Source organism: Prionailurus viverrinus, chromosome A2, assembly GCF_022837055.1.
Source record: "Prionailurus viverrinus isolate Anna chromosome A2, UM_Priviv_1.0, whole genome shotgun sequence".
NCBI classification, from domain to species: Eukaryota; Metazoa; Chordata; class Mammalia; order Carnivora; family Felidae; genus Prionailurus; species Prionailurus viverrinus.
In genome coordinates this window covers 17,641,293-17,655,139 of record NC_062562.1, presented here as the reverse complement: position 1 = coordinate 17,655,139, position 13,847 = coordinate 17,641,293, and the positions used below count along the sequence as shown (strand labels likewise).

The following is a 13,847-nucleotide window of genomic DNA, read 5'->3' as shown; positions in this document are numbered from 1 at the left end:
CCAAAGCAAGTCAGTTCTGGGAGTACCTTGCACTCAGTGTGGCTGCAGGGAAAGCAGAGTCAGTGACCCCTACTTGTATCCAGCAAAGACTGGAGGAGGAGGCAAAGGATGGCAGCTTTGATTTCTCCAGGAGGCTATTATGTCTCTAGGGGTCTGGTGTGTGGCCACAGAGTTATGCCTAAGCTGGGACAGGGGGAGACTGCCCTGGCCACAGCCTATGCTGGGCTACCCCTCCCTATGGAGGTGAGCAGACGAGGAGCTGCTGAGTGACATGGACCTTGAGGTCATCCTGACCCTGGGGTGCTTTGTTGTAGTTTTCTGAGCTTTTCTTTGACTATCGTGTGAGTATCCTCTAACACCAGGACAGTTGTGGGGGTTGGGGGTGGGGTAGACAGCAGTCATCCTATGTCACCAAAAGAGAAGCTGAGGCTTAGGTGGGGCTAAGACATCAGAGGCCAGATTCAAAAGGCTACTCTGAACCCTCATCCCTGGGAGAGTTGAGACCCCTGAAGGAGGGCCAAAGGTTGCAGGGGCAACACAGGAGTCCACACCAGGGCCACACACCAGATTTTAGCAGCACTTTTACTTTCATGTCTGAACTTCCTGGGTCCTCACAACAGCCCTGTGAGGTAGGTAGGGCAGGAAGGTTTCAGAGATCCCCATTTACGGATGAGGATGCTGAGGCACAGAGAGGTGAAATGACTTGCTCAAGATCACACAGTCAACAGTGTAAAGGGCCCAAAGCCTATATTCTTCTGGTCCTCTAAAGGTTCCTGTATCCACTCCTCCATCCCCTCTGTGTCCCCTGCCCTCTCTGAACCCTCCTGGGGCCACAGAGGCCTTCAAGGCAGGCTGGCAGCTAGGATTTTTCAGGAACAGTCATTGGGGTGAGACTGGTCAACTCTAGGTAGGCACTAATCCTGTGGGACATGAGGCCAGCTCTCCCAGCCTCCCACTTCCCAGTTAGACAGAGGGCCCAGTAGTTCCAGAGCAAGTGTGGAGCTAGGCGTGGTCCATGAATGAATGGGGATAAAAGTGGGTATAAGCATATATGTCCTGCACTAAAGACAAAGCCCCCCCCCACCCTTTGAGACATTCGTCTCAATTGCCTGCCCCTGTGCCTCCCTCATCCCACAGAGCCACAGTGAGCTTCTTCAGCAGCAAAAGGAGCCACAGACATTTGTCTCTGGCACTGTGCTGCTCCAGTGGACCTGTCCCATCAGGCATTCAGACCCCATCACGCAGACACAGTGCCTCCACAGCTTGGCTAGGACCCTGGGCCACACCCCCAATGACAAACAGCCGGGGCCCAGCCTGCAGACTAGAACAGGAGCAGCGGGCTGTGGGCATGGCAGGCAGGGCCTCCCAGCGCCGCCGTGCAAGGCTGAAGCCCTCCACGGAGCCCAGAGGGCATGGCTGGTTTCCTGCAGGAAAGAGACAGAAGTTGTAAATGGCACAGACTGCAAGGACTCCAGCTCTTTTGCTTGGGTTACTAGGGCCTTGCTACTCATCGCTCCCATTCATCATTCGTTCATTTCTTCGTATTTCTATTTGTCCATTCATTCAGTGGTCACTTGACCTGTTTCTGTCTCCTAAACCTCTGCTGGTACAAAGCCCTCAGTCAGGTGCTGAGGGACACCCCAAGAGTTAGGCCATGCAGAACACACCCTGCCTGCCTCACAGATTGGGAAAGGGAAGCTCACAAAGCTCTGATCCCTGGAGTACCTGGAGAAGGGCAGGAGGGAGTGCTCACAAAGCCCTGATCCCTGGAGTACCTGGAGAAGGGCAGGAGGGAGTGCTCATGCTTGGGGTTACTCCTGCCTGTCTTGGACTCGCCTCCTATCCCTAGTCCCACAGATACTCACCAAGGCCCCCAATGGCCATGATGTGGCCCCCAAGGGAGCCAACCACAAAGTCGGCCCTCTTATCCCTCATGCGCAGGCTGCGGGGCAGCTTGGTCCAGGACCCTGCAGGAAAGGGGAGGTCAGATCAAGTCCCCCAACACACACTGTGCCCCTCCATCCCACGGAAAGTGGGAGGCCAGCCCAGGCCAGCCACTGCTCACCATGTTCCAGGTCGAACATCTCCACAGTGTTGACAAAATGTGGGCGGGAGTAGAAATTGTGGGGCCCAGGCTGCTGCAGGCCACCCAGGCTAAAGACGTTGCCTTCTGCCATGGCACAGCCGGCAAAGGCTCGGCGGCTGGGCAGGCTTGGGTGCCGGGTCCAGGTACAGGCCTCCAGATCAAAAGCCTCAAAAGCAGTCACTGGGAGCTTTCCCTGGCGGCCCCCTGCCAATGGAATTGGAGCACCTTGGAAGGAGCCTAGGAGGCCTGGCAGGCTCCTCCTTCACCAGGTTGCTAAGCTTTTACTGCTGCCCACCTTAGCTACCCATACCCAGCTGTGTGCACAACAGAGCATGAATCACCCACCCTGAAGATCCTCAGGCATTGGGGTTTGGTTTTCCAGCCTTAGTAGGGCCACCAGAGGTCAGAGCCTCCAAGCAAGCCTGGTTCACCCAAAACTTCTCTTGTTCTGCCATCCCAGACTAAGCCTGATCCCAGCCAACCTATGAAGATAGGTGCTTCTGCACTTCGAGCCCCTTTCCCACATCCTTCCCCCACCCCCACCCCCAGGCCCTTACCCAGGACATAGATCTTGTTCCCGTGCAGGAAGGTGGAAGCCCCGTAGCAGGGTGTGGGCATGGAGGGTAGTGAAAGCCAGCAGTCCCGCCTGGGCTCATACACCCGAACTTGGGCCTGGGGGGCCGTGTCAGGACCCATTCCCCCCAGAGCATACACCATACCATCTGCATAGAAAAGAGCGATTCAGAGTGCACCTCAGCCTGGCCAGGGCACTCTACCCTGACAGCTGCACTGGTCAGGTCTGGGGGTGGGTGGGGACCCACTTCTGTGTAGTACGTCTCCCAAGCAGCAGAAACCCTCCTTACTTCCCAGAGTGGGGACTGGGAGAGCTAGGATTCCTGCTCTGGCCAGGGCCCCTCCAAGTGAAGAGCAGGAGGCAGATGATCTAATTATAATCCATCTCTGTCTCCCTGGAGATGCTATGGCAACCAAATCTGGCATCTAAGCAAGACCGGTGGTCAGACCTGGAGGCCACAAGGTGGGGACTTCCCTAGGGGAAGGAAGGTGGAGGATGATTTAAGTCGGGGAGGGGCATATGGGGATCTGCTCAGCATAGAGCTCAGACTGGGGAGGGAACTCTGGAGATCAGCTGGGGGCTGGGAGAGGAGCTTAGGCTTGTAGGATGGAGGTGCTGGCTGCAAGCCTTCTGCCAAAGAGCCCTGCCAGCACCTCTATATCCTGCCCTTTTAGAGTAGGTTCTTGCCCTGTTACACCCTCAGGGTCAGCTGGGAGCATGTCTGGGGGGCCTTGGGGAACCGGGTCAGTCAGCTGAGGGCTTCCATGGCAACCATCCCCAGGCTAGCTTGGCCTTCCCATCTCAGGCTCCCTGGTAAGTGTGTATATGGGAGGAAGGTGGGGGGAATCTAAGCACTTACTGGGCTCTGAGCCAAGGCCCTGTTCCCATCCCCCTCCCCCAGACTATTTATAACCCTGAGAGTCATTGAACTACTCCTCCTTGTGTCTTAGAGAGGAGGAATGGTCAGGGAGGTGGTTGGTGCCTCCCATCATTCTGAGGGCCAGCCTGGGCTCGTTCTCCCACTTCACAGCTGGAAAAGGCAGTTAAGGCTGCTGTTAGCTCAGCTCAGAGCTAGGTAGGAGAGGGTCTTTACAAGAATCAAATCTATGTCCAGGGTACTCAGACAAAATTTACATCTTTTTTCCAATCTCTAAGAGTAAGGGACCAAGGAAAGGATGGAGGGTGTTGGAGCACCTCAGGGACCTCCTTAAGGCCACTCACCTCTCTCCACAGTTGCAACCCCCATGGCTGCCTGAGGGAGGGTGGCCCGGCGCTCCCAGCGGCCCTCATCAGCCAGGAAGGCCTCCACAGCAGCTACAGGGCTCTGGCCCTCATCCACACCACCCACCACTAGCACCTGCTTGCCCAGCACCACAGCAGCCGCACCAGCCCGGGCAGTGGGCAGGGGTGCCAGTGTGAGCCATGTATGCGAGGCCATGTCCAGTGTCTCAGCAGTGTCCAGGGGCAGTCCAGCCCGGCCACAGCCCCCCAGCACTAGCAGGTGCCCATCCTGGTATGCCACTGTGCCATACACCCGGCAGGTGGGCATGGGTGGGAACACCTGCCAAGCAAAGGCCCGGCCACCTCCTGTAGCCATGGTGTTCACCTCCAGTGGTAGGCCATACTATCTGCTCAGGCTGTAGGCCTCACTGAGGGGCATGATGCGGCCTCATCTTGACTCTATCAGGACTACAGGGAGTGTCTGACCAATCCAGGGACCTTGCCTTCACCTGGAGGAGAGAGGGAAAACAAAGGGTCAGGGCCATTGACCAGTCCCTCGGGGTACAGTTGAGCAGTCTGTAAGTAAGGGCAGGACTGGCTCAGAATCACTGGTGGGAAGGCATGGGGGAGGATATACCCCTGTTGGGTAGCACACCACTGCTGAGGTGCCTCTGGGGTGGGAAAGAAGGCAGATTACCAGATACTCAGGCAAATTCCCCTCTTCCTATGGGGCATGAAGGATTCTCCTCCCACCCCCTGCCTTCACCTAACACCTCCACCCCAGCCAAATCTAGGTCTAGGTGGTAGGTAAGTAATCTAGGTCTAGGTGGTAGGTAAGTTGACTAGGATAAGACACTCCACCCTGGCCCCCTTCCCTTCCTTTCAACAATCCTCATTCTGGTGCTTTGTATGAATGGAGTCCTACTGTACCCTCCCCTTATTGGCTTCCAGTGGGTCTCCCACATGCTGCCAGGGATCAGACTCCAGGGTATACTTACAACCCTTTTGGGGGCCATTCCATAGAGATCATCCATTCCCACCAGCAAAAGGCCAAGATCAGGGCGTTTGGGGCTAGGAGAGGAGGAGATGGACGCCAGGGCCCCACATTCCCCCTTCAGGTCTACTATCAGGGGGTTGTTCGTGCCAGGTTCCCAGAGGCCAGTCTCCTTGGTGTCCAGAAGTAGGGGAGGGGGGTTGATTTGGGGATCCCATGATCATAGGACTCTAGACTCCCATAGTCCAGGGCGTTTCCAGTAGGAATGAGCAGCTGGACTTCCACAGCAGATCCCCAAGTTCCTCAGCCTTTCCTTTCCCGTGGGGGCCACGCTCCTGGGACCCTTGGCGTGATGGCCTCCTGGCCCCAAACTTCCAGCTCGCGGGAGGCGGGGGGCGGGTCCAGGCGAGCGCGCTTGGGGCTCTGCGCCCAGCGCCCCAAACTTCCCCTGAGCGCGGCTCCTGCGGGACTCACCGGCCGGGGCTCCGGCGCCGCCGGGACGCGGGGTCCGCCGTTCCGGCTCCGTGCCGGCTCTGGCTGGGGCTGAGGCCAGCCTCCGCGGGGCTCCGGCGGGGCTCCGGCTCGGCTCGGCGCGGGGCGGGGCTGGACCGGGTCCGCCCCTCGTCCCCCCTCCCGACTGGGGAAAATCTCCCCCCGCCTTAACCCTGCACCTGCCGTGGCCAGAGCAGGGCGCGTCGACCCACAGTCACACGCAAACCGGTAAACAGACAAATGGACATGTGGACGCTGGGCCTGTCCAGGATTTAGGGTCCGACCTCGGGCGGGAGGAGAAATGAAGCAGCAGTGAGCAGCACAACACGTGTGTGGTGGGGAATCGTTCTGAGTGGGACCCAGCCTGGGGAACACCCGCGGGGGAAGGGGCGGAGGGCGGGCTAGCAGAACCAGCAGGCTTGGGGGACCGGCGCCCGCCCACCGGCACTAAGCTCAAAGAGCCCAAAGACCGGCTTCGCGGCGGCGCCCCCTGGAGGACGTTTGGGGCGTGGCCTGGGCCTTTGGTGGGGTCGGTGGCTGGGTCGCACTTCCCCAGGCACACAGCGGGGCGCTGAATAGGTCCTATGGTGGACAGTGAGGCTAGCAGGGGATGGAGGAGCACACAGTGCCGGCCTCAGTGCTTGGCAGGCCCTTCCACAGGCCTGGGTGGGGAAAGTTCTTGTGGGGAGGGTAGCTCTGAGTAAGGGATGAACTTCAAGAATCAGAGGCCAGGCAGGTCTCTCTCTAGGGCCTGAGGCCTGGGCTACTCTGGGGCCCAAGACATTTTGTGACTGTTCATAGCAAGTTAGTATGACAGAGGCCTATTTATTTCAGACCCAGACCCTGGCCCAGCCTATCTTCTGAGCATGCAGAGTATTGGCTAAGTCTGTGAGCTGGGAGCCCATTCGTGCAGGTTGGTGGTCACCCAGAAGAAATCCTGTGGGTTTCTGTGCTTGCTACTATCTTGTCCCTCTTTCATGGACAGTGTGTGTCTCACTTTCCCCAGAAGCACATCTGGAGGTAAAGATAGCAGTATATATAGTTAATGTGGGAGATGAGGCCAAGAAGCACCAGCAGAGGAGTGGCAAAAAGAGAAAGCAGCCAATAAAGGGTGTGTCATCAAGCAAGTTCCCACTGTTGGCAACTGGGACCAAATCTTGCTGGGTTCTCTCCCAGAGCAAAGGTTGCTTGAGGAATTCATTCTCAAATCTCCATCAGTCACGGGTTGAGAGCTGCTGGGCAGGGGGGGGGGGGGGGGGGGCACTGAGTCCTTGGTTTGCCAGACTTCTGAAGCCTGCCCTGAGTATGGGCAGAGCCTTCTCCATGACTAGAGAGAGAGTCCAGCTCCTTTCACAGGCTGGCAGTCGGAGTTGGAAGGACTACATGGAAATGGTGGTATCAAGCAGGTTTCAGAACCTGACTAGGTGGCTTCCATCCTCTCACTTCACTCTGCCTTTCACTTGCTCTTCACTTAGCGCACTTGTACCTTCCTCCACGGGGTGTTCACACTGCTCTGCAGAACCCTCACATTTCCCACTATTCCCTTTCCAGGCCCTTTCCCCTCTCCATTCCAGCAATTAAGCGCTTAAAAGCCTCCTACTTTAAGACACATCCCAGTACCCCCAAGTCCCTCCAGCCTCCCCTTCCTCCCCTCCAATCACCTGCTACCTGTTACTTCATGTCCACTGCTCCCCCCAAATTGCTCTTGTCAAAGTCTCGATGGAACACCATATAGCTAAAACTACAGGTCCCTATGGTCTTCATCTCAACTGAAATCTTGCTGACATCTTCAGAGTTTCATTCCTTGTGACCTTGGCACCTCTGCTCCTGCTTGTGCTGCTTCTCAGAGTCTTTTACAGGCTCTGGTTCCTCTTCTCCCTTGGAAGTGGCTCCTGAAGATCCAGCCCTGGCTTTTCTCTTTGTCACATTGACTCCCTCCTTGAGTGATCCCTCCCAGGCCCACTGGCCTCGCCCACAACTAGATATCCACCAGATCTCTGATCAGGTGGAAATGGGTCTAGGTCCCATCACTCAGGGCTGTAAAAGATGCCAAATGGAGAGCAAGAGCTGGATCCTGGGACAACCTTGTGGTCTCTGCCAACCTCATCCTGTCTGATCCCAGTTATGCCTACAGGGTCAGCATCCACCAAAATCCAGGTCAGGTCACACTTTTCTCTGATGAATGCTCCCAGAGTTCCATCTGGAACATACTGAGCACCAAGAGGCAGAAGGGTCAGCTTCCCCTCAGAGTGCTAGGTACCCATAACCCTGACCCCTAACCCCTACTATCCCTCCAGTTCTAATGTCTGCAAGGGATACAGCCTGGGGATGGATCTACCCTGCTAAGTCCTCCATTTTTCACTGAACTCTGGGATGGACATCACCAGAGAGGGATTCCCCCTTCCAGGACACACCTAAGTCCATGCCATCCCTGATGGCTGAGCTCTACCTCTTCATGGGACTTGTTTTTTTTACACAGTCCTGGAACCACCTACATACAGGGGGCCAACACTGCTGACTTTGGAGAAGCTGTGGAAGACAACTGGGGTAGAAGATGAGGCTGGATTGGTCCTGAGAGTAGCAGCTAATTCTCAACCATGGATGGGGCAGAGACAGGATTCACCCACAGTTGGAGACTGGGCATACCAAGGTGGGACTTCCTGATTGTACTAGGAGATCCTGGCCCTTGGGACCCCACCATTCTCCTTTTTCTAACAGAATGAAGAGTTAGAAGCACTGACCCCAAAGGAGCAGGAGTTTGCATTTACTGTTGCACACTTTGGCTATGCTTGAAGGCACTGAGGGCCTTACCATGAGTGCTGAGGCCTTAGGAAGCTCAGAGGTGCCAGCTGAGGCCTAGGGAGGGCGGGGGTGAGTGTTTCCCTTTCGGGGTGCCTAGACCCTTCTATGCCTAAGGATCCTGGGGTCATATGAGGAGGGAGAAAAGCTATTAACCAGTCCCTAAATGAAGCATCTTGTGACTGCCCACAGGCTTCCACCTACCCTCAGCTACTAAATTTGGCACCATTGTACATGTCAGGGTCCAAGAGTTGTGGCAGTATTTCTGCCTCATAGCTCAGGCTCTAACTGAAGTACGAATGTCCCCACTATCTCATCCATGAAACCAGAGTTTCCATGCTGGCTCCCATCCTGGACTTGGGGGACCCCTGACTAAGATAGGCCTTTGGTCAGAGACTGACCTCTTAGACTCCTAGAGTTAATTTTGACCTGTGTCCTCTCATCTGGTGCTGCTTGGGCAATGGGCCCTGTAACCACCATGCCTCTGCTGGCCCCAGCAGTACAGGTAGAGAGACTGAGGTCCCAGTCTCCTAGGCAAAGGACAGGAATTCTGGGAGGCAGGACTTCCTGCCATTGACAGGGCTGGGGTTGGGCAAGGGTTCTCCCACCACACCCATGTACATGCTCTTAGGCAAGTACCCTCAGGCCCACATTGGTATGCTAGGACTCTCAGATTGTACATGCCCAGTTTTGGGCTGTGTGCACGCCAGCACCATCCTTTCACGTGGGCCTCATTGTCAGGAAGAGAGGCAGGGCTACTGCCCTCAGAGGAGATACCCCTGCAACACTCCCAGCGAGGCAGGGGACATTCCTCTTTCCCTCAAGTCAGCCGCTTGGGACTGAGGCAGGCCTTGTCCACAGCCTCTGAGAGCACCTCTGCTCCTCAGACTCCTGCACAGGACTGGATGGATTTAGAGCGGTCCCCGCAGCCACCTCCTCCAGGAAGCCTTCCTAGGTACCCACCTACCCCGTTCCCAGACTTTGGGGGAAACGGGGTCTCGGGGGGTCAAGGGTCACTAGGGCGGGCCAGGTCCCGGAAGCGGAAGCGCGGCGCGCTTCCGGTGCGCAGCGGGCGGCCATGTTGGAGCAGCGGAGGCGGCGCAGAGGCGCGTCCTGGGTCCCCGCGGCGGCGCCGGTAGGTTGGGGCCATGGGCCTAGCCGCGCCGCGGAGGGGCCGTCCGCGAGGCGACAGGGCGGATGGGCCGGGCGGTCGGCCCTTTCGGGACCCGCGCCCTCCACTAGCCCGGCCAAGATCCTCCCCCACCCCCACCCCCTGCTCAGCGACCCCACCCTGGGGCTGCGCGACCGGGTCGGGCTCGCCCCGCCCGCCCCGCGCGTTTCGCTGCCTTCAAGATCCCCGCTCCTACCCGCGGCTCAGGCCCCAGGGACGCGGACTCCCAGGCCAGTGGCCCTGATCTGCCCCCCAACCTGGTCCCCTTTGGATGAGGCCTCTCCTGTCTCCCATCTTTCATCAACTTCCCTGTCGGCCCCGGGGGCACGTGTGAAGGGAAGTCGGGGACCAGACTGCAGCCTCTGTTTCCGGAGCCTCTTGGAAAACCCAGAAGACCCCTCCCAAGAGTCTAGACTGACCTGGGCGGAAGAGCCCTCGGTTCACCCCTAATATCTGTGCCTGCGGGGAAACAGGCTCCTCCCTATTCTACAGTTCACAGCCCTGAAAACTACATCCCCTGGAAAGAAAAAAATAAAAGAAGTAAAGTCATGTGCAAGGATTGTGTTTGGAGAATGGCCTCTAGAGAGAGGAAGTGCCAGAGACACCTGAGGATCCAAGAATGTTTCCAAACAAAGAGCCCCAGGGCACTTCCTCCAGGGGATTCTGAAAACTTCCTCTGCTCCATTAGGGCGGTGGGAAGAAGCTGCACAGACGCGCCTCCTGGCCCCAGGGACCTGCCTGATCCCAGCTGATCTTTTAATGCTGTGGTACAGCTGGGATCAGGCTCCCTCTGGGAGCCCTCAGTACCAGGTTAGGCATTAGACATTAGTCATGACTCATGGCCTGTGGCTTCTTCAGAGAAGCCTGGGACAACTTGAGTGTGCCCAGACAGCTCCATCTGGGCTGTACTGAGGTCTGCAGCCCTCCAGACCCTAGTTAGGACAGCTCAGATTTCTAGTGTCCACCTTGTTAGCCATCCTGTTGGAGCCTTTGGCTGTCAGACCTTGAGCTCTTGGTCTGGCTGCTTGACCCACAGGCAACCTGGTTGCCCAGACATGTGTCATGAGTATCTGCTACTTATCTTTTTAGTTTCTGTTGAAGGAGAGTCTGACTCTTGCTTTGAGGTTAGTCTCCATGATTTGAGTCCTGGGAGTCAGGCTTCTGAGCCTGTCTGGGGACTCCAAAAGCAGAACTTCTGGTGGACAGGGAGGTTCACCCCTGAGCACCTGGATAACAGCAGCTGGAGGAACAGAGGTGGGCATTGACATTGAGTGTAGGTCTGGGCTCTTTGACTAGACTTAAAGGCTCATGTTGCCCTGCTCTCAGCTGGTTTCACAGCTAGGCCGCCCAGCCCTGACCACAGACTCCAGTCACACACATTAAATGTGCCTTACTCTCATTTCTAAGACATTGTATTGGTTGTTCCCCTTTTTGCTCCATTTCCATCTGGTCCTTCCTATTCATCACTCATGTCCCACCTAGGTGTTGCCTCTCCTAGGAATCCTTCCCTGACCCACTGGAAGGCTGAGCTGGGTGTCAGTGTGCACTCCCAAGAACTTTCATGGTCTCTGTCTTGCTTTCTGTACAGGACTCCTTGAAGACGGACATTCACCTCTATTCCCAGGGTTGAGTCTAATACCAGGTTTCTGGCCTCAGAAAATAGAGAATTGAGTTAAAATGGGCCAACCAAACCCAAATCTTCCTAGGGACCCAATAGCATGTTAGATGGTTCTGATGAGCTTCTGGACATTTATCTCAAAACTGCCTTTGACCCATGTGGGTCCCTCCTGCCACCCTGATCCTCACCCTGCCACTATAGTAAGTCAGGAAACCAGGGCTTTGCCCCAAGCAGTGGCTCACTATGGCAAGAGCCCTGTGTATCCATAGTTGTTATTAAGGAGAGCACAGGCCCTGATGGACTTATTATCTACATGCCTTGTCCCTTATCCCAGTGCTCATCTTTTTTTTTTTTTAAGTTTAGTTAATTATTTTAAGAGAGGAAACCAGTGGGGGAGGGGCAGAGAGAGGAAGACAGAAGATCGAAGCTGACTCTACGCTGACAATAGCCCAATGTAGGGCTTAAACTCATGAACCATGAGATCATGACTTGAGCCAAAGTCAGATGCTCAACTTACTGAGCCACAGGTGCCCCAATCTTTTTTTTTTTAATTAATTAAATGATATATTTTCTTTTTTTTTAATTTTTTTTTAAACGTTTACTTATTTTTGAGACAGAGAGACAGAGCATGAATGGGGGAGGGTCAGAGAGAGAGGGAGACACAGAATCTGAAACAGGCTCCAGGCTCTGAGCGGTCAGCACAGATCCCGATGCGGGGCTCAAACTCATGGACCGCGAGATCATGACCTGAGCCGAAGTCGGCCGCTTAACTGACTGAGCCACCCAGGTGCCCCTAATGATATATCTTCTTTAAGTAATCTCTACACTCAACATGGGGCTTGAACTCACAACCCCGAAATCAAGAGTAACATGCTGTACCATCCCAAACGCCCTTCAGTGCCATTCTTACTGATTCTTTTCTTCTTGTCTTGGAGGTGCCAAGCGCTGATTTGCAGATACCCAGGCAGATCTGCAGTGCCTAATGCCATGAGCGTGGTGGTGCAGCATGTGGAGGAGAAAGCTGTGCACTCCTGGTCGCGGATCTCCACGGCAGGGAAGAAGGCCCTGGAGGAGGCGCTGCTTGTCTTTAACCCCATGAGTCAGGATCTCAGTGCCACAGAGGCCCAGCTTGTAGCCTTCCTGCAGGGCCTGCGGGATGATGGCTTCCAACCTACCATCCTGCGCAGCGGTGATGTCTATGGCTATAGTTCATGCACAGCTAACCCCCCAAGCCAGACGAAGCTGCAAGCTCGTGCCCCCACCCCAGCTGCCACATCACCTCCAGCCAGTGCTCCCCGAACTGCCATGCGACTGCCTGCAGGCCGGGCCACGCTGCTCCCTATGCCACTATCTGGAAGGCTGGCCAAAGCATCCACACCAGCCCTTGCCAAGCACGCTACCACCAACCTGCTGCTGAGCTCCCTGAAGCAGTCAAGTGCCAGCCGTGCCCGGGGTGCAGCAGTGGGCTTCCCTGCCCACCTCTATCCAGGTGTCTACCCTGCCATGCGGCTCTCTGTTGTCCTTGAGGCCCTGGTTCCACTAAAGACTCCCATGCCCTGCTTGGGTGCCAAGCACAAGGCACAGTCACTGCAGCTCTCACTTGCAGACTCTCCCCTGAAGCTGCGCAAAGGTCCAGGGAAGAGACCAGGGAACTCTCGGCCCAAAGCTCCCAAAAAAGGCACAAGCAAGGGCCCCAAATGTCTGACTCATAGAGGCCCCAGGGCCAGACCCCAACAAGGCACTATGCCCCGGAAAAAGACCTGCAAAGCTACTGGGTCCCTCAGTGGCCTACAAATGAAAAGTGGCTCTGCCCTGGGCACTAAAACATCCCAGGCCAAGGCAGCTCGAACACTGGCCAAAGCTGCCCAGGCCAAGGTGGCTCGAACACAGGCCAGAGCTGCCAAGGCCCGGGCAAAAGCCAAGGCAGCACAGATGAGGGCCAAGGCCAAGGCAGCACGGATCAGGGCCAAGGCCAAAGCAGCACGAATCAAGGCCAAAGCCAAGGCTATGCGGGCCAAGGCCAAGGCAGTGCGGGCTAAGGCCAAGGCAGTGGGATCTAAGGCCAAGGTAACTCAGACCCAGTCCAGGAGCAGAGGCAGGCCAAAAGGGTCTGTTCAGACCAGGACTGCAAGAAGGGGCCAGAAAAGCCACCCTGAGACTGTGGGGCAGAAGAGGAAAAGGGCTGAGGAGGCAAAGGATCTTCCTCCCCGGAAAAAAACACGACTTGGGTCCCGATCCCCTAAGGCGTGGCTAGGGCCTGGAACAGCAAAGCTGCTGAAATTCCGGGCCATCAAGGTGGACAGGCGGTCCTCAGATGATGAGGTTCGGCAGCGGGCTCAGCGGATCCTCCGTGTGAACCTGTCCCCTGTAATACAGCTCCAGCCATTGCTGCCATACTCAACACTCTGATTCCTTCATGTAGCAATGTTTGGGGAAACTGAGCCCAGTTGTCTGTGTGACCAGTGGCACAGTGTGCAATGCCCATGGATTCTACAACCCCAAGGACTCCGGGTGCCTCTCCAGGGCCCTGAGAGCCACCATTCTCCTTTCAGAGACTGGAGGATATGGGGTGGTATGGGCGGGTGGGAGGGGTGTTCTCATGGCGCGATGCACTGTGATTTGTTACTCTTCAAGTTGTACCTCCACTGTTCCATCTATCACGTTTTATACCTTTCCACCTTCCAGTCTCCCTGCCCACCCTTCATGGTCTTTTTTGTGTTTATAGCTGCTGGTAGGCCAGCTTGAGCATATAGGAGGAGTGGCCCTAGGAACAGGGCTGCCAAAGTGGGTCCTGGTAACCCCGGACAAGTCCTGGATGTGAGTGAAAAGAGTAGCTCCCAGGCTTCTCTAGAGGTGCTGGCCTTTGTAGATGTGTGAGAAGCTGCCCCTGAG

At 56.2% G+C, this 13,847-nt stretch overlaps 2 protein-coding genes across 2 annotated transcripts; one reads left to right on the top strand and one right to left on the bottom strand.

Annotated features, from left to right (window-relative positions):
* Positions 1–568: 568 nt before the first annotated feature.
* Positions 569–5,471, bottom strand: KLHDC8B (kelch domain containing 8B). Its single transcript, XM_047849061.1, has 6 exons — positions 5,350–5,471; positions 3,882–4,390; positions 2,644–2,808; positions 2,066–2,290; positions 1,866–1,967; positions 569–1,424 (listed from the first exon to the last, which is right to left on the bottom strand). Exons 2-6 carry the CDS (start codon positions 4,255–4,257, stop codon positions 1,228–1,230), a joined length of 1,065 nt encoding a protein of 354 aa, XP_047705017.1. The 5' UTR covers positions 4,258–4,390; positions 5,350–5,471; the 3' UTR covers positions 569–1,227.
* Positions 5,472–9,222: 3,751 nt separating this feature from the next.
* On the top strand, positions 9,223–13,507 carry CCDC71 (coiled-coil domain containing 71). The gene is made up of 2 exons (XM_047827450.1): positions 9,223–9,301; positions 11,891–13,507. The coding sequence occupies exon 2, from the start codon at positions 11,943–11,945 to the stop codon at positions 13,362–13,364; it is 1,422 nt and encodes a 473-aa protein (XP_047683406.1). The 5' UTR covers positions 9,223–9,301; positions 11,891–11,942; the 3' UTR covers positions 13,365–13,507.
* Positions 13,508–13,847: the final 340 nt, after the last annotated feature.

Coding starts and splice junctions, on each gene's coding strand:
- KLHDC8B (XM_047849061.1), bottom strand. CDS start 4,257: ATGGCTACAGGAGGTGGCCGGGCCTTTGCTTGGCAGGTGTTCCCACCC. Junction 2,291..2,643: donor GAACAAGATCTATGTCCTGG/GTAAGGGCCTGG, acceptor TTCCATTGGCAG/GGGGCCGCCAGGGAAAGCTC. Junction 1,425..1,865: donor CATGGCCATTGGGGGCCTTG/GTGAGTATCTGT, acceptor TCTTTCCTGCAG/GAAACCAGCCATGCCCTCTG.
- CCDC71 (XM_047827450.1), top strand. CDS start 11,943: ATGAGCGTGGTGGTGCAGCATGTGGAGGAGAAAGCTGTGCACTCCTGG.